The sequence below is a fragment of the Anneissia japonica genome, unplaced genomic scaffold (genome assembly GCF_011630105.1).
Source record: "Anneissia japonica isolate Jap-2015-1 unplaced genomic scaffold, ASM1163010v1 scaffold287994_len634616_cov204, whole genome shotgun sequence".
Classification (NCBI taxonomy): Eukaryota; Metazoa; Echinodermata; class Crinoidea; order Comatulida; family Comatulidae; genus Anneissia; species Anneissia japonica.
In genome coordinates, this window is record NW_022707798.1 from 533,091 (window position 1) to 558,192 (window position 25,102).

Genomic DNA, 25,102 nt, shown 5'->3' on the forward strand with positions numbered 1-25,102 from the left:
AGTACGAAATTTTGAGGGAACGAAATGATTTCGCTCCGTCGAAATAATATTTCGTTCCCTCGAAATATTATTTCGTTTCCTCGAAATAATTTAATATTTTTTCTAACCATGTCCCTTTAGGGGCTCCGTATGATTCCATTTCATTTATATTGTTCATTTATGAAAAACACACAAATGTCCCGCCCCCACCCCAGGAGTATTAGTAACCATATTTGCAATTATGCTCAACAAGATTTTCATATCACATTAATGGATACTCTATAATAGATTTACTGTACATCAGCTGCATTATATAAGGTCTATGACGTTTTTCTGGAATAATAAATATATAGCTTTATTATACTGTACGAAATCTTTTGTCACTGGAAAATAGAGTATATCCTCCCGTTTCGAGACCCCTTCCAAGACCATTCAAGATCACTTTTGAATTTACTGATGTGCCGTACCAACTGACAATAAGCTCAACCCCTATAATTGGAAACCAAACCCCGAGACAAACTCACATTTTCAGGTCCCAAAGTTAGCCTCGAATTATTAGAGGGCAGAAATGTAAAATGCAGTATAGAACTCAATAATTAATTCAGTGGCGGCGCCAGGATTTCCCCCACGGGGGTCCAAGGTCCCCGACCGGGGGGGGGGGGCTGATATCCCCGGCGAGAAAAAAGTGGTTCGGGTGTCTCTAAAAACCTTTCCAAGGTGGTCCAGGGGACGTATCGACACCCCCCCCTCCCCGAAAATATGACAATTTAAGGGTTTCAAAGGCTTATTTAATCGATCTTAGAGTCAATAAATATGTACAAAATACATATAGGCCTATTTTTTTTTTATCTCCCCGACGGATTGTGGTTTTCTCCCCGACGGTGGGGGAGAGGCCTCCCCGACAGGGGGGGGGGCTGTAGCCCTGCCTATCCCCCCCCCCCCGTAGCGCCGCCACTGAATTAATTTCGTAAATGAGAAACGATACACAAAAATTACGTAATGTTGCTGGTATCTTCTTCTATAGGGGGCGCCATAAATTATTCCGTCATAGAGCAATCAACATGAATAAGGAGCAAAGTGAAATTTGCTTACAAAGATCTAAAAATTACATTAAAGATGGTGAATATGAACGAGCAAGAAGATTCCTCCTTAAAGCTGAAAAGCTCTATGAATCAGATGAGGCGAAACGTGAGTTATACTATCATAATTTTACCGTAGATATTCAAGGTACAATTCTCCGAGTCTAGGCCCACTATTTTGTTCCAGGCCCTGTGTGTACTGTACTACTGTATGTCGGTCTGGTCTAGGTTAGGCCCTTGAAACGTGCCAACTAGGTTGGTGGTGACTTCAGTGTAAGACAGAGCAAGATCCACGCTTGCTTAGGCGTAAGGTCTATTTTTTTAAAATATCGGCCTACTAAAATAGACCATCACCGCAGCTCAGAAAAAGGGGATGAGTAAAGATATCGGTCAAGACATTTGCTAACACAACACACACAGAGAGAGAGATAGAGATAGATTTTTATTTTCATTGGATTTGATTTCGCCATTGCTTCATTTGTTATATTTGCTTGTCTTGTTGAGTTAACTTGTGACTGTTTTTGCCGTGGTTTGTGTACAGTATATGTATGTATGTGTGTAATGTGCGGTGCTAGCGCTTTGTACCAGCAAAGAAAAGCGCTATACAAGAGAAATCACCATAGGCTATGATAGGTATACTGTACTAGGCCCTAGTGCAATTGCTGACAGTGACAGATGATTTGGATAAGCTTAGCAGACTAGACAAAATTAGATCCATCCAACCTCCTTAGGCTTAAGCAAACTTGGCTAGTGATGATGACTGGTTCATTCCCCTGTGGGGCGGACGATCGGCAAGAAATTATTCGGTGATTGGTGCCTTAGCTGTCAGACCTAATGATCGGTTCAATTTTTAGGACAATTTGGTAGTGCAGTTTTTTAAGTTCGTGAAGGTCGTCTTCCATTCGATTCTGAGACTGCTCTGACTGACAGACAGTATATCCTTTCTTTACTTCCTTTACATCATTTGATATTACACAGTGTAACAATAAACCTATGTATTTTGTAACTTTCCGGTACGGTATATATTCGAACAGTACTATTTGAATGCCCTACAGTATGTTTTAAAACAATAATTTTGAGACCTGCTCAGCAGAGGCTAATCATATGTCCATGAAGCCTATCACGTTTCATTCAATATTTTGATCCACTTTGTTTAGCTTTTAAAAAGTCAGGATGTAGTGTCTACCTAAAAACTGGAGGAAACCTCTAACATTATTTTAAAAGATGAATACCTTACAAAAGGAAAAGAATCAAATATAACATTATACTACTAAAACCCTTTGATTGATTACCAGCCAAAGAGTCCATGCAATAAAGAATTTTTTAACTGGCCATTAATTAACAATCATGATTTTTTTTTCTCATGGGCAGACATGGCAAATGTGTCAATATTTTTGAAAATAAATTATAATAAAACAATGATAATAAGATTAGTAAAATTTTTGAATTTACGATAACAGGTGATAGACAAAATAATGGACAACAAATCACCAGTCTCTCAATTCAATTATAATTGCTACATATAAAAATCATTATTAAACGCCCAAAACAATACAATATGGAGGGAACAAGAATATCATCATAATTAGGAAGATATACAACAGTCACCATCACTCCTGATGATGACATAATTAATGTTGAAATATTGGATCCCAAGATGATGGCATGCATCTCAATACTTGGAGTATGTATTATACTTTCGTATATACAATACTGTTGAAGCAGAACACAATCCTTCTGAGTCAGTCTGAATATGAAAAACATGCAGTGTGATAAAGCAACCTAACAACGATTGATGTGTCTATACATACATTGCCTGCTGTAACTAGGCTTAGTGACTACTTAAAAAAATAAAAAAATTAAACACCTATAGCAGGATGGCCCCAACAAACCTTTGCTAACTTTTATACTGTTATCACTATTTATTTGAGATTCCGACCAGCAATTTAGTAGAAAGAAGCATTTTATCGGTATGCACGGTTAAATAATGTGTGTGATATCTCTGCCGGCAACTGCAAAACATACTGTACACTTTGCTACTGGCAGTTTGATGATGTCATAATTTATGTTAGCCAATCAGAGAAACAAACCAGCAAAATATCGATATTGCATATTGCCGGTCACTGGCATAATAAACACTTCCTTATAATTATGCCCTAATCTGTTTTTGTAATAAATTGTATTTTGTCTCTCTTCTTGGACTGGTGAGTTAATTTCAGATATCAAAATAGTAGGTACTGTTTGGTAAACCATTAGTTTTAATAATTAATGTCATACAGTAACTGACAATCATATCATCATCCGTCAGTAGCATACTCGTCATCTCACTTCTCATGAATGATAAACTACTGTACAGTACTATATTCTATTTTTGTTTATCCACAAACAGTATTAAATATACAGTATTATAGAGCATAATGTAAAGGCCTGTATCTGTATATAATTTAAATAATACAATTTCCAATTGTACCAATCATTATTTGTACACTGTGTTTCTTGTTTAACGATGGTCTGGAAAAAGAGTCATGCCCCCCCCCCCCACACTTGCACCTTTTCTCAGTTGTCTCGCACCATGTGGACATAAATCTAGATACCTAACATGTTGAGTTTACAAAGTGATAATTAGGTCTGATCTCTGATTGGCCAATACACAAAATAGCATTTTGTTTTATTTAAATTGGGCAGCATTGATAATTAGCCAATCAAAGAATTGCTAAAATATTTCACAATTATACCTGCCTATAAATTATTAATGAAATAAATTAATCTGATTTAACAGTTTTGCTGGCACAACTCGATGAACTAATACGGAGGGCTGAAGAAAATGCACAAAGTAAAAACACCACAGAAACGGCAGGAGAAACGCCGACAAGTGAAAACAACACACAAGATTCAAATACTAGGCAAAGACAAAGGATGTTCTCAGGTGATAAGAAATATACAAAAGAACAAGTAGAGGCAGTGAACAGGTAAGTTATTTATTTTAGCACTGCGTCTTAGGTCATTTAACTAAACTGGCGATAGCCACTGCATGTGCGCTGAACTGTGAAGATCACTAGGTCCCTGGATCAATTCCAATCGCTGCTCCCCTTGTATTTCACTTTGAGGGCAGAAATTCAAGTTACGATAGTGCACTGTATTTCCGTTGGTCCTGTGTGTATTATGACCCATTTGCACATTAAAGAACGCAGTACACTTTTTGGAAAAGAGTAGGGGATTGTCTTCTGGTGTACTGCCCAATTCCCCACACCAAAAATACTCCTATTGTATCCCTATCAGTACTGTACTTATTTTCAATGAATGGATATTGTTATAATGTGTATAGTTGTTAGCTTTTGAAAGAGTTGCTTTAGCAAATTTCTACAGCTTAGCTACTACACACAAGGTTTTCTGCTTAACATTTGTCAAGATACACAATGGATACCGCTGTACTGTAGTTAAGTGAAAGTCCAGGGAGTTACTGTGTTTATGCAGTCTATCCATATACACATCCTTAAAATTTGAAAGCAAAACTAGGGAAGAAAAACCTTAGAAAGACATCAGAATGTTCTGAGAAGCTCGGTTTTCTTTTGTGATGGACTGCGCTGTCCTCTGTCACTGTTCGGTAAAATGTATTGTATCTTAAAATCCAAGTGCGAAACGTGGTATTTTTTATCTTCGTCAAAGTCAGTATTATGAGAAATCGCGTAAACACATTTTCGAGATTTGGTTAAATTGGTTATGTCTTGTGAATTCATACTAACACTCCATGATAGTATTACAGTGATTGTATTTTTCTTGTTTTGAAGGTTAAAAAAATGTAGCAATTTTTATGAGATACTTGGAGTAGAAAAAAATGCAGAAGAAATGGAAATCAAGAAAGCGTATCGAAAATTAGCATTACAGTTTCATCCTGATAAAAACCATGCACCTGGTGCCAGTGAAGCATTTAAAGGTATACAAACACATGTAGCAGCATTTTTATAATTGATTTAATTGTTTAATTTTTAATGAAGTATTTATAATTGCACAACAGTGTTATAGTTATGTGATGCCATTTAACAGAAAACATGGTTTTGATTGACAGCAAGGTGTAGGACATAATGACTTTTTTTTAAAAGGGAAAACGCCCAAAACAAGACTAACAGCCACTCTAGGTAATGGGCTAGAAATCAAACACACGTGGGCGCAAATGAAAAGAATTTGCATTCCTCTTGTGGCGAGACGAGTGGCCAAGCGGTAAGGCATGGGTGCCGCTAATTAAATCTTCAACCTCGGCGCTGGTTCCAGCCGCTCCTCATTCAGGGTTTGATTGCTAGAATCAAGTCTTCTCAGATAAGGACTTAAAATGGAGGTTGCATCTTTCGGAAGAGTATGGGGTTACCCCAATGCTATGGTTAATTTCAGCCCCTGTTGTGGAATGATTTGAACACGTAGCTACTATAAGCACCTCTTTACGGCCGCTAGGTAGTCACGGACCACGTCCATACGCAATTCAGCACAATGACGCTGCAAGTTATGGGTTATTCTCCTACTTTTACGTTTACCTCTTAAATAGAAGGAGATCATAAACTTGAGGAAAATAATCAGTCATGTAAATGCTATTTGCATATGCAGATGTTTTTGTGGTCATCTGTATTTTTGGATGTAATTTGCATCAAATGTATGTGCAGAGAACACAGAGCTGTCACAGACGTGTGAATCCACTAAATGTGATTAACGATATGGTAACAAGTATAACATTTTTAATGTTAGACTGTTTCTATTTTATTTACTAGGAACATTGGCAAATGATTCCCTGTACCAAACTTAATAATCACTGCCTCTTAGTCTTACAGTTAGCAATCCTTTTCACAAGACAAACATAATATAATTCTCTGCCTTAATTAAGTCTCACCAACCATGAATTGATTACTGTTGTACAGTAGATATGCACCATTTATGGAACATTTACCAGGAATCTGAGTATAGCACCTCCATCAGCATTTAAAAGACTGGAGTAATAATATGCAGCACATAGAGTAGAAAACCTGTTGTATGATATTAAATTAGTAGTTATTATTATATAGAAATATATTAATGATATTGATTTATTCATAAGTATACCATTTTAAATGAGTTTCTTTTTTTTCTAGGAATGCACTTCCTTACATTTTTCAAGCATAATTGATTAGTCCACGGTTGGCTGTTGCTAATAAATTCACATAAATAGAACAAAATTTCACTCTGAGTCTGCCAACAGTTTCTCTTCATGTTGTATACTGCCCTCTGTATTGTATGCTTAACTTGCTTTTACTTATTCAAGATTTGATACACGTTTTCTTTTTCTGTATCCTCAGCAATTGGTAAAGCATTTAATGTTCTCCGGGATCCAGAGAAACGAAAAAGATATGACGTGCATGGCGATGAGTCACAGCAATCTACAAGAACACGCCGCTCACATAATGGATTTTACTACGATGCAAGGGGGTTTGATGGTAAGTGTGCATTATAAAATTAATCGGAAATTGAACCTTTAATTTCTGTTAATGCCAGTTACAATACATTTCAATAAATGCAGAGATCTTGGAATGACCTGGCCCTCTAGTCATGAGGTCAATTTTTTTTTTTTTTTGTGGTGGTCTAGTTCGATTCCTACCCAAATCGTTTGCGATTTTCTTTTCTTTTACAAGTATTTCGGGACATAATGAGTATTCAGTATGATAAAACAATTAATATTAAATTGACATAAATTTGATGATTTTGTTTTTACATGAGCTGTACGTTGGGGTTGTGTTTTTTTACCATCACAGTCTTATTATTGTCTTATTATTTAGACCTACTGTATTGTCTTGTATTATTATATTGTCTTATTAAATTATACTGTCTTATTATTTTGCAGATGATTTTTCACCAGATGATTTGTTCAATATGTTTTTTGGGGGAGGTTTTCCAAATGGCAATGTACGAGTGTATTCCAATGGTAGACATTATGAACGTCATACAAGGCGAAATGGTCAATCAGGTGTAAGTTATTCATAATTTGGATTATACAAAATTTGTTCAAATGAAATTATATATTTGTAAAATAAAAATATAAAGGGATTCATGAAGAAAACTATTGATTCTGTTGTGATAATATCATTGTCATTATTATGTAATTTACTACCAAAGCAGTGATTAAAAAATTGTTAAAATTACACTACTATTGATCAATATTATTTTAAAGTATGTATTGCATACTTAGGAAAGTGAAACACTATCAGGGGTTCTCCACAGAATCAACAAAGTTGAAACAGGTTGCAGATGTCAAATCAATCAAATAATAAATACAAGTAATCACATTATTTGTATTATGTCCCAGGCTTAATTTCCATTCTGATGAATGTAAATCAAATGTATACTTTATGTGAGCAAAAATTCAGTAATGTACCAAGTCATGTGATAGATAATGCTGCTCCTAAAAATGTCTTTTGTGTCATAGGATAATGTAAGTGTGTAGAAAACAAAAAATATTGTAATTTTATATGCAGTGCTAATGTTGAACATGTTCTTCCTACACAGACACAGTATGGTATTATCACACAAGTTTTACCAATTCTGGTGTTAGTTTTTATGTCTTTGTTATCTGCCAACTTTCTCAATGACAGCCCATATAGTCTATCAAGGCATGGGTAAGCAAAATTAATTTTATTTTCTAATATTAAATAGTTGCTATATTTTTATGTTGCTACTGCTGTTGTTATTAGTAATTACAACCTCATCTTTATCATTATTTTCATCATTGTTATTGCTGACAATGCTGAAAATTATTAAATTTCACTTTGTAATTATTGGTGTCTGACTTCAAGTATTCCATTTGATATGAGACACAGAAAGAAAAGGACTATTACTGTTATTTCTATTGCTCTGTTAAAAATATGATACATTTATTGTAGAAGATTCCAAATAAAATTACATTGTACAGTATTTACAATTATACATATATTTACTATTCATGTTGTACAGTAAGTACCACTGCACTTAGGCATATGGCTCTCTCGTTAAGTTGAAGACAAATTTGTGGTCCAGAATCGGAGATAACGTGAATTCAATATGTCTACCAGTGCTTTCTTTCCTCTACATTTCTGAAATTGATTTGCCATTTTTTTAAATATTCTGATTATACAGAAATAGTGACCTACTTGCATATACAATGAGTTAAGATTAATATTTAAAAAAAAGTGATAATTATTATATGGTTATTCCACATATATTCTGATTTTTCTCTTTCAGTCCATACACAATGAGACGTAAGACAGGGAATTTGGATGTTATTTACTATGTTAAGGTTAGTAAGAAAAGTTGAAATTATAAAATCAGTTTTAATTAGTATGATTAACCCTTTGAACCCGGAAGGCCGGAAAATGGCCGCGTGCTTACACTGCAATAACCCGAAAGGCCGGTATACCGGCTTTGCAATCAGGTGAGTAATATGACATAATTTTGTGACATCATCAATCCCAAGTCGTTCTGACAGCCTCGTACGTGTTGATTTAAAAAAAAAAACAAATTTATATTGAATAATTTGACAATAAATGCCAACGATGCTTTACGATTGATACTTGATGACTCCCAAGAAAATATTGATGATGATGATTATACAGAAAGCGATTTGGAATGTGAAAGTGAGGTAAACAGTGTAGTTTCTAGCTCTAGGCTAGGCCGATCATGATAGTGCTAGTGCCAGTGGTAGGCCTAGTGATGATAAATTTGCCGTCAGGTTGATGGATGGCTGGTAGCGGTACAGGGCCTAGGAAGTGGTGGTGAATATTGTAATTTAAAAAAAATCATATTTTACGTCCAAATAACTCAGGGTGAGGGTGCCGCAAGATGTAAATAATGCAGGGTTCAAAGGGTTAAAGATGTACTGTTTAAGCTAATTAACTTTAAAATAAATTCACTATTTGAATTGCTTGTATTTATAAGTAAATTATTAGCCATCAATAAAGCAGGAAAGTAATTTTAAGTCAGCTTTAAAACCTCACCTTTTAAACTTGTACTTTTCTTGAATTAAACGTGTCTTTATTTTTATTGTTAAGCGCATTGAGATTTCAGCATAATGCGCTATATAAGCCAAAATAAAAATTATTATTAATTGGTGAGTTTATGCATAGGGATCTATAAATCTAAGCATGGACTAGTGTTAAAATACTTAAAATATTCAGAACAGGAATGTAATTGGTCAGTTTATGCCCAGGGAGTTACTGTAAGTCTAAGCAAGTGCTAGTGCTAAAATACTTCAAACGTTCAAAACAGCAATGTATTTGATCAGTTTATACCCAGTGATCTACAAGTCTAAGCAAGTACTAGTGCTAAAATACTTCAAACATTCAGAATAAGAATGTAATTGGTCAGTTTATGCCCAAGGAGCTAATTCTAAGCAAGAGCTAGTGCTAAAATACTTCAAACATTCAGAGCAGGAATGTAATGGTCAGTTTGTGCCCAGACAGCTAAGCCTAAGCAAGGACTAGTTTTAAAATACATTCAAACAAGTTGCAAAAACTGAAATGGTTGTTTCATAAACAAGACTTAATCAAGTTATCAGACTACCAAAAAAATAATATCAAACAAAGGTCATTACAGTATTTGTGGTTAATTAGGCAAAGGATATGATAATTACAATATCCTTGCTACAGTAATATTAATAATAATAATAATAACTTTATTATTTCTCTTTTGTAACAGATGCACAATCGCTAAAGAGATGTGCAACAATAATTAACAATATAAGAGTAATAATAACATATGTAAATTTGTCTTGCTATAGATGTTTCTTACTTAACTAATACATTGTCTAATTAATACTTTATCAGTGTTTTGAATTTTTTACTTAACTAATAACGAAAAGACATTATAATAATACGCATCCCAAGAAATGAAATACACGCCACCACGCTCGACACTGTTCCTGCCATTGCCAGGAATTCCTGACGATGCATGACCAGTGCCGAAACTCGACGGTGCGCATTCCATCTCCCGGAGAATGCATTACACTTTATCTGAATAAACTGAAAAGAAACATAAATGGAACTTAAGAAAAAAAAAAAAAAGAATAGAACTAGAAAGAAAACAAAACAATAATATTTTTTTTTTCTCTTTCCTCCTCCCTCCCTTACTGTATTATGTACAGTAATAGATTTTCCATACATTATTCTATGTTCAATCATTTTTAATATATTTTCCACCGTCATATATTATTAGAAAGGAAAAAGGTAAAGTTCAAACCTTAGCTTTCTAATGTTCCCACCTCACTTTGTGTGAGGTCTGGCCACACTGTAATGGGGAGTGGTATGATGGGTTTAACACTCCTCTGACACAAGTAGTCTGTTTTACCTTCCCAACTTATGTTACCAATTTATTATCCTGATTACAGATATAGAGACACAAATATATTTGTTGGCTGAAGACACACACGACTTGCACAGCAAATATTTATTTGAGTATTACGAAATTCACATTCGGTTTAAACACCTAGGCATAGAGTAACTATTGACACAGTAACCATTATTTTGTACCTTAAGTTTGTCAGTGACCTTAGTACTACTGTAAAAATAGCTGTTCTAAATTTCCTGTTTTCAACCAATCAAATGTTAAGGAAATGAAGAGTAATGAATAGCATCAATGTGTATTTGTGGAGCAGGTTTCACACCTGCCATCAATGTTTTAGTTGGCTGCTACTATATTATTCTGTCGGAGGTTTGAAATTTATTTGTTATGACCTTTACAATATTGACGATTTGAAAGACTACCAGTGATTGAGACAACTGACACAGAATGGTAGAATGATGTGATGTCCAACCCACTATGCAATGCTGATGATAACTATGGATGTTCAAATCAACCTGAATACTTAAATTTACTTTAATGTTTTGTCCACATCATCCATTTTTTGTGTCGATTATCTGTGTTTTGCCTGTATATAGACATGATAATGTCATTGCACACCTATGTGCAACTCACATATATTTGTCTCATAAAACGTAATACTGTAAACAGGAGGAAACACAACCATATATGTGCAACTCAATTGTCACACCAAATGTTGTAGTGTGACAAGAAGTACTGTAAACACCCATATATATATATGGGCAGATCACAGGTATTTGTCATATAAAACTTAGTACTGTAGTTGAACAGGAGCAAACACCTGTATATGGGCAAATCATAGTTATTGTCACATGAAACATAGTAGTGTGAACAGGAGCAAACATACACATATATGGGTAAAGCATAGTTATTGTCACATAAAACTTTAGTCACATAAAACAAATCAAAGGTATTTGTCACAAAAACTTAGTGTGAACAGGTGTAAACATACCCATATATGGGCAAACTAGTTACTGTCACATAAAACTTAGTAGTGTGTACAGGAGCAAACATGCTCATATTTTGTACAAAGCATAGTTATTGCCGCATAAACCTTAGTAGTGTGAACATACCCATATATGGACAAGTCACAGGTACTGATAGTTTGGTAAAAGCTTATTCTAATGAAGAAAGTGCTATTATTTCACTGGTATAATTTGCACTGAATTCCACAACTGATAGAGGTACATTCTTAATGTAGCAAACACTAATCAAATAAAATTATCTGAACATTACAGCGATTTTTATCGGTCCTTTTGTAGGAGGATTTTGCCAAGACATATTCTGGCCGTATTCACCATGTGGAGAACAGTGTTGAAGAGCACTACCTTCAGAATCTACGAACCGCATGTATACGAGAGCGCTCTCATAGTATGTACTTTTAATTGTTTGCTATGTTGTAAAATATTAACTGTCAATTAATTTAGGCTGTTATTGGTATTAGATATGATTTCGCATTATTACACCAGTCATTTTAAATTGTATGCTGTGTCTGCATGAGCAATGTAATTTCCAGTGTTGGATGAATAAAGGAGACTTCAACATCTAAACAAAAATATTATACTTTACTACAAAGTTGTTTTGGTTGAAAGCATTCTATTGTTGCATGGTGTGATATATATTGCAAATATTAAGAAATTTGAATACTATCGTTGAATAAAAAAAATGTATATATTTTTCTTTCAAGCTTTTATTTTATGTTTTGTAATGTTTTTATCATTATTTATTTACAGAGGAAGGGTTAATGTCAAAAGCAAGATATTTTGGAGATAGGAAACTTTATGAACAAGCCCAAGGATTGACAATGCCTAGTTGTACGAAATACAATTCTCTTATTGAAAGTAGATAATAGAGTTAGCAAGAAAGGCATGAAAGACGGTCATCGTACAGCAATCTTCTCGAGGATGACCTCTTCTTGTGTTCACCTGCTAAATTTTATTGCTGGCTTTTAACAAAATTATTCTGTTTTATTTAATTTAAACATATCGAGCTTATCAGTCTGTGGTTGGCTGATGTTCAGCGAGTAGCTTAATGTGGGTTTTGTTCCCTGGCTATCAAGATTTACTGTACACAAAAACTGCATTGCGCGACTGCTATATAAAAGAAAGTTTTGGCAATATTCTCGCTATAGAAAAAGTCCACATAAATAGGTTACTCAGTAGCGGATTCAAGGAGGGGGAGGGGACCCAGCTGGAACAGGCCCCCCAAAATATTTGAAAATTTGAGAAAAAAAATAAAATGAAGTCTGAGAGTGCCATTTCCGGGTGCCATAATCGTAAATTTTCTTACCTCAGCCCCAACCATGGTGGCGCTGAAGTGGTCCCTCCCTGGGCCTGCTCTACAGTATTTAAAATTCTTGGATCCGCCACTATTACTAACCCTAGTATTATTAAACTCCGCTCACACTATCAATTTTAAATGGGTATATCTTGCCCATATATGGGTAAATCATGCCCATATATGGGGTAATCACAGCACCTTGGTAGTGTGGACAGATTATTAGCATTTTGACCCGTTTGTATAACTTTTTAAATGGGCCTTTCCTCTGAGCTAAAATTCCACGACAGTGAAAACATATACGACTATGAACATGTGTTTCTGGGACATGTGCATATTCCTGGCCCCATTCTGATTGGTCAGTAGTTGCGTTTGATTAACACTCCCGATAGGTCTATTATAATTGTGTATTGGGTATTCATACCATTCTGTGTAAATGAAGAGTGCATTGATTTTCCTATTTTTTCATATATTAAAATTTGATTTGATATATTATAGTAGCTGTAAGTGTATATATTATGTGAGGATAGATGAGTAACAGTAAATGTTGGTATGAAATATGAAATTAATTATGAATGTTTTTATTATAATATTAAAATTGATTGGTTAAGAATCATGTGAGTAGGAGTGGGTGGAGAATTGTTTCAATATTTGATCCTTATAAATTATTCTTATCAAAAATGGTTTTGTGTCTGCTCCCGAGTTAGCATTGCAGTAATATACTCATTTATCTATGCTTGTATTCTGTAAAAAATTGTACATGTTTTGTTATAGACAATTTTTTTTAATGTTTCAAATTTATCTTAAATATTCTTATTTTTAATGTCTTAGATTCTTAATATTTGATGTGTATTGCCAGGCTAATTTCAAATTATAACATACATTAAATATTAAAACCTTAATTTAGCAAAGCAATAGTACTCATATTGAGGGAGGCGGAATCTTTCTGTCCAACACAACGTTTCTATCTTCTCTTCAGGGGGTGACCCCTCTGTCCTACATGGATATTCTCTCTGCTATTGACAAATCCAATTAGGAAACAGCGCTCTCTATTGGTGCCGACATCAGTGAGGACCTCCTTGGGCCCCTCCTCCCTATGTTTTTCCTTTTGTTACCTAAACTCTATATACTACTAACTGTTTATTTATTTATTTAATGTTTAATTTCTTGTTGGTGTTGACATGGATGGTCCATAAGAGATATGTTTAATTTTAAATTTCTTTAATTACAGTTTGCAGTTTTACTTAATATCAATGTTGTATGAGAGTACCATAGCTTGAATTGAGACATTTCTTCTGAACAAAAAAAGAAATTAAACAAGACGTGTCATTGAAAATATTATATGCTTAACATTAGTATATTTATGACCAGTGCAATCATTCTTTTTAAAAAAAAATTCTGTGTTAACTAACATGTATATAAAAATAAAGGTAGTGCTTGATGAGTTTTAGGTACTAGATGTCTTTTAAGCAGGTATAGATAAACATATCCTGCATACACTACAGTTATGTGTCAAACTCAAAAGTTTGATCAGATTTTGATGAAGGTGCACAACATACATTATAAAGCTCTGTGTACACTATCAAATTTTATGAGACAACTTTCATGTGCCCATATATGGGCATGATTATGTCATATTTAGGCCTATACCCAGGTATGAACATGTCACATTTATTTGTCACATTAAATTTGAGGTTGTGGATGGAACTTTAAATTTGTGTGTCAGATTTATTAGAACATGTGTTTGATCATTATATTTTGTCTGAGAAAAAAAAGTTTGCTGACTCAACAAAAATGTTACAATTTATTAATTCTGTATTTTAAAAATGTATTACAGTATATTGTTTTTATTTACAGAAATACTACTTTATGCTGTGGGTATAGTTCCACTTACGCAGTTGTAGAAATAGTTACTGTACCTTGTTCTGTATCTCTCTGACCCATGATATCAGTCTAACCGTCATAGAATTTGGGTGTAAAAAAGTATAACAAAAATGAAATGCTGCTCAATGGCAACTAGCATATGCCTAACATAATAGTGGAGGTTTCTTCTTTTGACTTTTATTGTATGGTTCATTTATCTTTTTAGGATATTGATATGTTTTCAAAATAATAATCTACAAAAAGTGTAATTATCTGCCATCTAGCAGTGTTGCAGGTTTAAAAACTTATGCTTCAGCACCAACTTTTAACTTCATTTGGAGCTATCAAATTCCTATTATACCGGTATAAGATTTTTAGCAAAATAATTCTTCATATAGAAAATTTATGTCCTTTCAAATAGCTCTCTTTGAGTGACTGATGCATCTCTAAACCTGAAATTATTTTGTGTTTAAAAAAAAATAGGCAGTGTAAATAATTAACCTTCAGAATATAGTGTAAAGCCGGACATACACTGTCAGATTTTATCAGACCATGTTTCATCAGACTTTGATGGATAAAAAGGGGGATGGGTGGGGTAGGGCGTGAGTGGTAATCGAGGACCTAATATCTAAAGGGAATGGAACCTATGGTCAAGCAAGCATGGTTTTAGGCAAGCTGCAGAGTTTTAGCAATCTTAATCTCTTATCTAAATGATCTCACACTTAGTGATTTATTGGCTCCTGCCAGGAGGAGGGGTTCTGTAACTGTCTATTGTCTATTCTGAATTTGACACACGCATCTGACAGTGCATGTCCTGTTTAAAACTCAAGTGGTGGCGAGTTATTTTAGATTTTTGTAACATTAAACAATGAAGATATCTATTTAATTGATTAATTAGGTGTTTATAATGAATGTGAAAATAAATGGTACACAGTTCAAGATATTTAATGATATGTCACCTATATGTAGTTTAAGTTAGTGTATTATATTTGTCTGTACAATGATTTATATCAAAGTTTTTGGCAAGGATTATTAAATCAGATCAGCTCTGGGAGCAATAGAGGAACGCCTCAACTTTTTGATTGTGAAATGTCAAATTATGCAGTTTTCATTATCTATGCATTTCATTCTCATTGCAGGAGTGGCGCGAACAGTACCCCTGCTTAGATCCCTCTGTTGGGGAATTTCCAGTAAGGTTGTTGGGGAAAAAGTACAATTCAAGCCTTGCTAAACTGTCAAATTTTAGGAATTAAAAACTGTTTAGTGCTAGCAGTGCTATTGTATGTGTGAGGAGTTGTATAATATTGCAATTGTGTGTGTTGCAGTGGTGGCGCCAGCTCTTCCCCGACGGGGGGGGGGGGCTGGTTTTCCAGACAGGGGGCTGTATCCCTGTCAAGGGGGACGTTAACTTGCATGGTTTTCTATCAAATTATCCTTTTTAGGTGAAGAATCCCATAATTAACACCAAATTCTATTATTGTTTATTAAAAAAATTCCCCAAAAAATTTAATTTTTTCCCCAACCGGGGTGTGTTGACTTGGACTCCCTTTTCAGGGAGCTTGGTCCCCTCGTTAGGGAATTCTTGGCCTCTGTCTCATAGTCATCTATTGCTAGTTCAGTTGTTTGGCATCCAAACTCCACTATGGTGACTTGGTATGAAATAAAATATTGGAAAAGGGGAAAAGAGAAATGGAGAAAAGAGTAAAAGGTAAGGAAATACGACTAAGGAAAAAAATATTAAACAATTATTTTAAAAAAAGTAAATAAAATTCTGTACTTTCCAAATTATTTATTAACTTTATATATTTATTTTTATTGTTATTCATTATTGTTACTCTTTTTTTTGGTTAGGTGAAACTTTTAATTATTTTTTACCACACCATGCTCTAAAGTGCATAGAGGTATTTTACATTATGCGCTATATAAATTGACTATTATTATTATTATTATGTTGAGGTTTTCGAGTGATAAAGTTGTTTACAAAGTTCTCTGTTGATAATAAAAACAAGTATACAAGTACTTATAATAAATGAATGGGAAAATCCAAAGCCAACTTGATGACGTGCTAAGTTTCACAATGAACAGCTAATGGAGAACAGCCAGGGCTCCCCCGCCCCTTGCCCCCATTTATATAATCCAAAATTATTCAATTATTCATACAAGGAATACAGTATACAAGGGGTACAGTATGCTAAATAGTAGTCAGATTATGAATTTCTCCCCTCTTTAAGCTAAATTTCCCCTTCTCAAAATTGCTGCTTTTATAGATCTATGATGTTGCATGTAGCCAAGTTTTCTGAGATAGATCATATTGTGGATAGGCCTACTAATAGCAGGGTAATATATCAGGATTGGCATGGTGGGAGGGGGAGGGGTTAGAGGTACAGGGGTGTGGAAAAATAGACTAACTGTGGTTAGGGGAAAGAGCCAAATGGATCGCAAAAATCACAAAAAAATAAATTTTATATTCTGGACTCCAAAAATGGACCTTTTCCGATTCAGATGAGGGAAGGGGGTGAGGGAGGGGAGCGCATGCCTCAGCTTCAAAATAATATGTGCCTCTCTTATCCAATGATTGCTCCCCATACAGACAATCATGCCATATCATAGGCTCAAATCATGCTGTTACTATCCCATTTACCAGCAAACCCTTTAAAAGGGCATTTATAGGCGGGATTGGTGAACCAGGTTTTGCCTCAATAATCCAATTAAACACCAAAGAAGAATAACTCTACTTAAGAGAATAAAAAATAGATAAGCCGTACTAGTCTAATATATAATAGAAAATAAAACTCAGGATATTCAGTACTTTTATGACTAGTTTATTTATGACAGTACACAAGCTTTCGTGCACACAGTGCACTTCTTCAGGTGAATGTGAAGTTAACATAAACTTGGTGTATAGACCTAAGCAAGTTAATTATTCAAAAACCGAAAGGTCCACTGATTAATCTCAGATAAGAAAGTATAATACATACTCCAAGTATTGAAATACACGCCATTGTGTTGGGATTCAATATTTCGACATTAATTATGTCATCATCAGAATGATGACATAATTAATGTCGAAATATTGAATCCCAACACAATGGCGTGTATTTCAATATGATGACATAATTAATGTCGAAATATTGAATCCCAACACAATGGCGTGTATTTCAATACTTGTAGTATGTATTATACTTTCTTAATTATTCAAGCATACAATTAAGACAAAAGGACTAAAGCATAAGCAATAAACAGTATAAAAAATGAAAAGACAGGTCAGGGGTCAGAAGTATTATCAAAGTCAGTGAGTATAATATATAGTAACTAATATATAGTAAAAATAAATGTAGTACAGTATCTTAAGTCTGGGCATCATATAGTGATATACAGTACTAATACTAATTACAGTACTAATCTACTTAAGAGTCATTATCACAGCAAGCATTGCTGTTTCTCAATAAATTACCAGTATAGTATTTAAAAACCAGGCTGGAAAATTTTAAAAACCTGTTCAAAAAAATTTGGCATTTTTATTACCTTAGCTATAATTACAGATAAAAATCATTATAGATATGCTTTTGAATTTTAAAAATCAATGACTTATGTTAGAAGTTACAACATGGTTTTTGATTTAATTGTGCTAGTCTTCTTATGAACTATTCACAACTAATGAGCTTCACTGTTAATCTTGTTACAAAATTCCCTGAAACAGTAATTAATAGAGATAAGAAGAGATTGGCAAAACCTGGTTAAAAAATTGAAAATTTGGTAAATGGTGATGTATCCTCATGACATTACAACATTTTTAGAGATTTACCTACGGACGTGACTATAAAGGGACTTATTTAGGCCACAGATGGTCATGGATATTGAGTCATTCCTTATCAGTCCTATAGTGTATTATTACCTAAATTTGGGAATTTCCAAGTTTAGGTAATGAATGTGTAGGCCTATGTCAGCATCATACAAAAGTAATATTATCCATTACATTTGACAGTAGCACGCAAACCGATATTTTGCCAATATTGAACTGTATTTTTGGATTCTGATTGACGACCCAGGCTTGTATTCGGTCAAATAAAATAAATTGCTTTTATTTTAAAAGTATTACAATACCATGGTAAGTTTTGTTTTGTTTTTTTTTCCATTGTGATATAAGCTTTTATAGTAAATATTTAAAGTAAAAAGCAAAAAAAAAAAAAAACGCAAGTGAAGTTTGGAAAAACCCAATTTCTTTTTAAAAAATAATAATTTTAAGTGTAAGTGTAGTTTTAAGGCCACTTTTGGAAAAGTGACCCGAAGGAGCCATTAGTTACTGAAAAAGGGCAATGGCTCCTAAGGGTCACTATTTTTCCATTAGTGTCTGAAATAACAATTATTGCATTTAATAACATTCACCTTGTTATAGCCTAGGTAACACTTGTGTCCTCTGATAATGTCCTATAAAGGCTTATTTTTGAAGATGAATGAAATGACATTTAGTCATGAGATTACAACTGCTTTGTTTTTTTGATTTAATTGTGCTAGTCTTCTTATGAACTATTCACAACTAATGAGTTTCACTGTTAATCTTGTTACAAAATTCCCTGAAACAGTAATTAATACAGATAAGAAGAGATCGGCAAAACCTGGTTAAAAAATTGAAAATTTGGTAAATGGTGATGTATCCTCATGACATTACAACATTTTTAGAGATTTACCTACGGATGTGACTATAAAGGGACTTATTTAGGCCACAGATGGTCATGGATATTGAGTCATTCCTTATCAGTCCTATAGCTGCTTGCATGCAATTCTGTAACAAACCTATTAAAATATGAAAAAAAAATTCTCTGATTGTGTATGTATTGATCATGTACATTCATAAATTGCAAGAATTGCCATACAATTTTTGTTTTAATTAATAAAACAGCCACATCATTACTTCATCCACACGTTGTTAGCAAATGTGTTTACCATGTAATTGAAAGTGAGCCAATCGTGTATTATTACCTAAATTTGGGAATTTCCAAGTTTAGGTAATGAATGTGTAGGCCTGTCAGCATCATACAAAAGTAATATTATCCATTACTTTTGACAGTAGCACGCAAACCGATATTTTGCCAATATTGAACTGTATTTTTGGATTCTGATTCCGACCCAGGCTTGTATTCGGTCAAATAAAATAAATTGCTTTTATTTCAAAAGTATTACAATACCATGGTAAGTTTTTTGGTTTTTTTTCCATTGTGATATAAGCTTTTATAGTAAATATTTAAAGTAAAAAGCAAAAAAAAAAAAAAAATGCAAGTGAAGTTTGGAAAAACCCAATTTCTTTTTAAAAAATAATAATTTTAAGTGTAAGAGTTTTTTTAATACCACTTTTGGAAAAGTGACCCGAAGGAGCCATTAGTTACTGAAAAAGGGCAATGGCTCCTAAGGGTCACTATTTTTCCATTAGTGTCTGAAATAACAATTATTGTATTTAATAACATTCACCTTGTTATAGCCTAGGTAACACTTGTGTCCTCTGATAATGTCCTATAAAGGCTTATTTTTGAAGATGAATGAAATGACATTTAGTCATGAGATTACAACTGCTTTGTTTTTTTGGTTTTTTTTCCTTTTTAAAGGCCATTTTGTAAGACTCCATTTTCTAGTACTGCAGCATAAACAAAATCAGGTGTCTGAGCCTGGGATGTGCACCTTAACATTTTTGCTAATTGTACACATACATATCTTCAAAAGTTTCTAAAAGGATTGGTGTCATCTATTGTATCAGATATTTTGTACCTCAATTTATGCATAAGATGTCAGCTAAAACTGTTTTTTTATTTATTGGATTATTGTTCTCCTGCCAGATAGTCAGGATTTTTAAAGGAAGTTCGGCAGGGGGNCAGGGGGGGGGGGTTTATAATTGTTCACAACAGGGCACTTACCCACAGCCCCACCATGGCTGGGGGAAATTTTAAAGATATAACACCTCAGATGTCTGGAGATGGCAATCAAGATGCCAAATTTCAAATATTTGAAGTTAATGAACACTGCCATGCAAACGTTACATTTTAATAATAATATAAAAGGGCATTTCTGAAAAAAAGGGGGAGGGTTCTTCTGAACTCTTCAAACCCCCTGGCTACAGGCTTGTTCTGTATGGTCCAGCTGCTCCACTCAATTTTTCCAGTAGCCTACAAGTTCTTCTAAACATCTTGGAAAGATTTTACTTGCAATATTTTCAGCTTGTTGAACTGGCAAACTGAATACCAAATCAATTATTGACTTTTTATTGCCTTCAAATACTTGCACCTTCCTATTTAATTAATGTTTGTTTTTCTTGAAAATGATAAAAACACTTGAAGTCAGACAAATAATCATCTTTTAGTTCCGCAATTGAACATATGTCAATGAAAATGTACCTTTCATTATAGAGCATATATGAACACTGGAATAAACTACAAGGTAGTATAGTATGAATACATACTCCAAGGATCAAAATGCACGCCATTGTGCATTTCGTACCTACCAACATAACTAGGAATTTCCAGAATTTAAAAATACTTTGAATAATGCTACATTGGTTTCATTCATTGACCTCTCCTCTATTTTGTAAGGCCAAGTAAAAAACAATTATTGTGTTAGCCACGGCCGACCGTTTCAAAATGTACGAAATTGAGGTTTGGAATTTTAGGTTTTTTTTTTTAATACAACAAAAAATATATTTTTAATGAGCTAAAAAGGCTGAAATAGGCCTATCTTGCTATAGATTTAAAAATGGTCTTTGTTGTATATTTGTGTATTTTCTGCTTTTTAGGCATAAAGACATTATTGGTTTTAAAAAAAATTCCTACTGATCTACCCATTTTTTGGATTTTCCCAAAACGTGGCCAACACAATTTTTTTTTTTTTTTTTTTGGCCTAATTCCTTCTGTTAAAATTACCATACATTTTTATTTTTCAATTGATCACTTTTGTATTTTTATGTAAATTTTATCAGGACCACATTAAAAACCAGTGCCTTTGTATTGAGCGTGCCATCCAGAGTAATGAAAGTTGAAATAATCAAAAAAATATTTCATTTACGAACAGGTTAATACAGTAGTAGTGAATAGTATTGCCTGCTAAGGGATAGGAAAATTACATTGAAGGTACTGTAAAATAATGACATCACAATCTGTAATAAAAACATCCAAAAAAGCTCTTTATATTATAAACAAATTATGTATTTTATTATATATTCATTAATGGATATTAAACATTTTTTAACAAAATAAAACACAGAAAATACTACCTGTGACACTATTACACAATTACTGAGCATAGTGTTTGTAACCATGGAGTTATTAATATTATTACGGTATATAAACTTATGGATATATTATATTACTAATGACTAGTTGGTATAACTACATACTCTATATAATATCAATCTAGGAATAATACATCACTAATTCAAAAATACACTTAACATAGTTAATACCTCACAACCTGTCATCACTTTTAATTGGCTCAAAATAATTATTTAAATGAGCCTTTAACCCTGTGATTACATATCAAGCTACATGTATGGTGTACCCTTTTAAAATCTACCTGCATTTGCTAATGGTTAGAAAGCACATTGGATGCAGAAAGTTAACCTTCCCCCCACAACCCTGCCAGGCTTTGACAAATATCATTGCTAAAAGGTTAAACAAGTGTTGTACCAATTTTTTAAAATCCTGTATCCAACCCTGGTGTAAGCTTTTGTATATGCAAGCATGGCAACAAGCTTTGTATATGCCAGCATGACAACAAGCTGTAAGACCGTTGTTTAGCGAGTGTGACAACAAGCTGCAAGATGGTCATTTAGCAGCGGGGGTGGATGCAGTGAGGTGCAGACACCTCTTAAATTGTAATAAGAATAATAATTAATAATTGTATTGTTGATATGAAAAAAAATTTAATTAAATCTGGTACGAGAGAGCAATATCCGGGCATCTCAGCCCCAACCGTGGTGGGACTGAGGTGGTTTGGACTCTCACGCACGCACCCACTACTGCTAAATTCTGCATCCATCCCAAAGCAGCGAGTATGACAAGCTGCAAAGGAAGTCATTTAATAGAGATTGTCATACAGACTGCGGTGTACGGTAAGAATGGCCGCGGAAAAAATGGCCCCGGAAATAATGGCCCCGGAAAAAATGGCCCCGGTAAAAATGGCCCCATATGACAGGTAGGTAAAAATGGCCCCAATAATCAAATTCTGAATTAAAACTGATTTTCTTGAGTCATTATATGCATTTTTTTTATCTTAACTAATTTAGTTTTTAAAAGGAATCGCCCCAATAATCAAATTCTGTAACACACAATTGATTCACATGCTTTAACTACTGTTTATTTGCATTGTTTATAACATGTAAAGTTAATTCATTTGATATTTAACAAAAGTGAAGTTTGTGGTTATCTATGAGTTGCATATTTTGGTAAAGTACTGTATACTGTATCAGGTGCAGATTGAGTGTAGGACTGGGGCAGCAGATGCCATTAATTTTAAAATTTCAATGCATGTATTGAAATAAGTACTACTCACTTATCTATTCTAGAAATGTTGTGCCCCCCCCCCTCCCCTCTGAAAAATTCTGGATCCTCCACACCTGAATTTTGTCTCACAAACATGATTTGTCAAATAATTTTGACAGGCCAATGTATGCCACTTTGGTTTACCCTCATTAAAGTTGTTAATAAAAATAAAGAAAAATTTAAAAACTACATGACTATTACTTTATTTACATTTCTTTACTGTTTTCAACAACTAAAGTAAATATTGAAAATGTTATCACTTTGTATTGCAATTTATATTTCAACATATAAAAATCTTACTTAATGACACTTGATTAACTGAACTGTAATTAATATTGTGCTTTGAATTATCACGTTTTCAGTGATGATTTTTTTTTACTAACAATAATAATTAGTAGAAATATGTAAAACAAAATGATACCACTCAATGTCAGAGGTACAGTACATGTTTTCAGTTAAGTTTCTAGCCAGGCATGGCTTTTTCATTTTACAGGGTAAGCAGTGGCATATATAGAGGTTGGGTGGTGGGAGGAGGAATGACACCCCAAACAAATATTTGAAGGGGAAAAAAATCATGCTCAAGCAATTAAAAATCACCTTGAATCACCTTATTTTGTGAGCCCCTTCATGACCTGCCAAACCACACACCCCTCCCTTTCCAATTCCAGACTCATACATATGTTACTGAGGTAAGCCCTCATATCTCTTCCAGCTTTTAACCAGGACTGAATTACACAGACAATTGCACTCAGGTTAAGGTGTGGCTAACCTATCTTGAAACCACATTATCAGGAAAAATGTACACTACTGTATTAATATCCTAAATGATATCCTATAGAAATTTCCTGAAAATATTTGGACAATACAAACAATCCTTATGAGACCTGGAATTTCATCAGTATCTCGAGTCAACAAAATCAAAGAATTGTTTTGTCACGGCCATAAAGCATAGGCTGGACGATATTGCATATAGAATACTGATCAGTCTGTCCTTGATCAGCAGTTGACGGACAGTACCGCATATCAGGATCGTTCCAAAATTAAACAGCGCGCTTCCATAAACACTCCATAGCAAACGGTAGGTGTATGGTGCAGCTTTTAAACATTTCCTGTTGTATAGGTAAAGACCAAAGCCTAGATGTGAGTTGAACAAAAGACTGTTGGCAACACCAAGGTGCCACGTTGGAAAGAGGCTGAAGATAGAAAAATAAAGAAAATGTAACTGTATTTTAAATATTTTATATATTTATTTTTTTTATTTATTTATTTAGGCACACAATACATGTGACAAGGATTGTCAACAGCGAATATATCACTATCCTACTTGTAGGTGACAATCCCTTACACAAGACAAACATACACACACGATGCTTTACACAAACTAAATCTCCATATGAGATTTAGGGAGTCATTTTAAATGTTTACTTTAGACGCCGCTACCTTCACACCTAACTTGATGATGGTTTGCATTGTGGAGAATTTCTATCGTTAATTTTTTCTGTTTTTCTCAGTCATCATACCTTTTGCCACATACGCCTTGCTCGCTAATAGTCTTTCCGAGAAGGATTTTGACCAGTGCAGAAAAAAAGTAAAACAAAAACCTGATTGAGCACGGCTCTCAACTCAAGTTAAGGAATGGTTAATTTGATGACCAGAGAAAAAAAAATGGTGAGCAATTGGCCATGCTGACAGCCCTCTGTCTTCAGGTTTACTTGTTTCATTTACTTTCTGTGTCATGCAAATTTTTTGTTTTGGCCATGGACAAATTCAAAAAGAATTAACATATAGGAATTGGCTAAAAAATATGAACTGTGTGGTACAACCCAAGACCACCTACAAGATATTTATAAATTTCTTTCTTTTTTTTTTTTTTGCAACTGTACCATAAACATACCTTCCAACGAAACAAGCAAAGGCCTATAAGACTAAGAGTAAGGCCCCATAAAAAAATGATTAGTTTATCATCCCCGCGCGCATCTCTTTTGACGAAATCGCGATTTTTTTTTTTTTTTTTTT

The 25,102-nt window shown here is 33.9% G+C and overlaps 1 protein-coding gene across 1 annotated transcript; it reads left to right on the forward strand.

The window, feature by feature from the left end:
• The first annotated feature begins 1,009 nt into the window (after window positions 1–1,009).
• LOC117106411 (dnaJ homolog subfamily B member 12-like) lies at window positions 1,010–15,626 on the forward strand. The gene is made up of 9 exons (XM_033247773.1): window positions 1,010–1,167; window positions 3,838–4,027; window positions 4,847–4,992; window positions 6,377–6,514; window positions 6,919–7,043; window positions 7,581–7,690; window positions 8,292–8,346; window positions 11,687–11,795; window positions 12,158–15,626. Exons 1-9 carry the CDS (start codon window positions 1,041–1,043, stop codon window positions 12,271–12,273), a joined length of 1,116 nt encoding a protein of 371 aa, XP_033103664.1. The 5' UTR covers window positions 1,010–1,040; the 3' UTR covers window positions 12,274–15,626.
• Window positions 15,627–25,102: the final 9,476 nt, after the last annotated feature.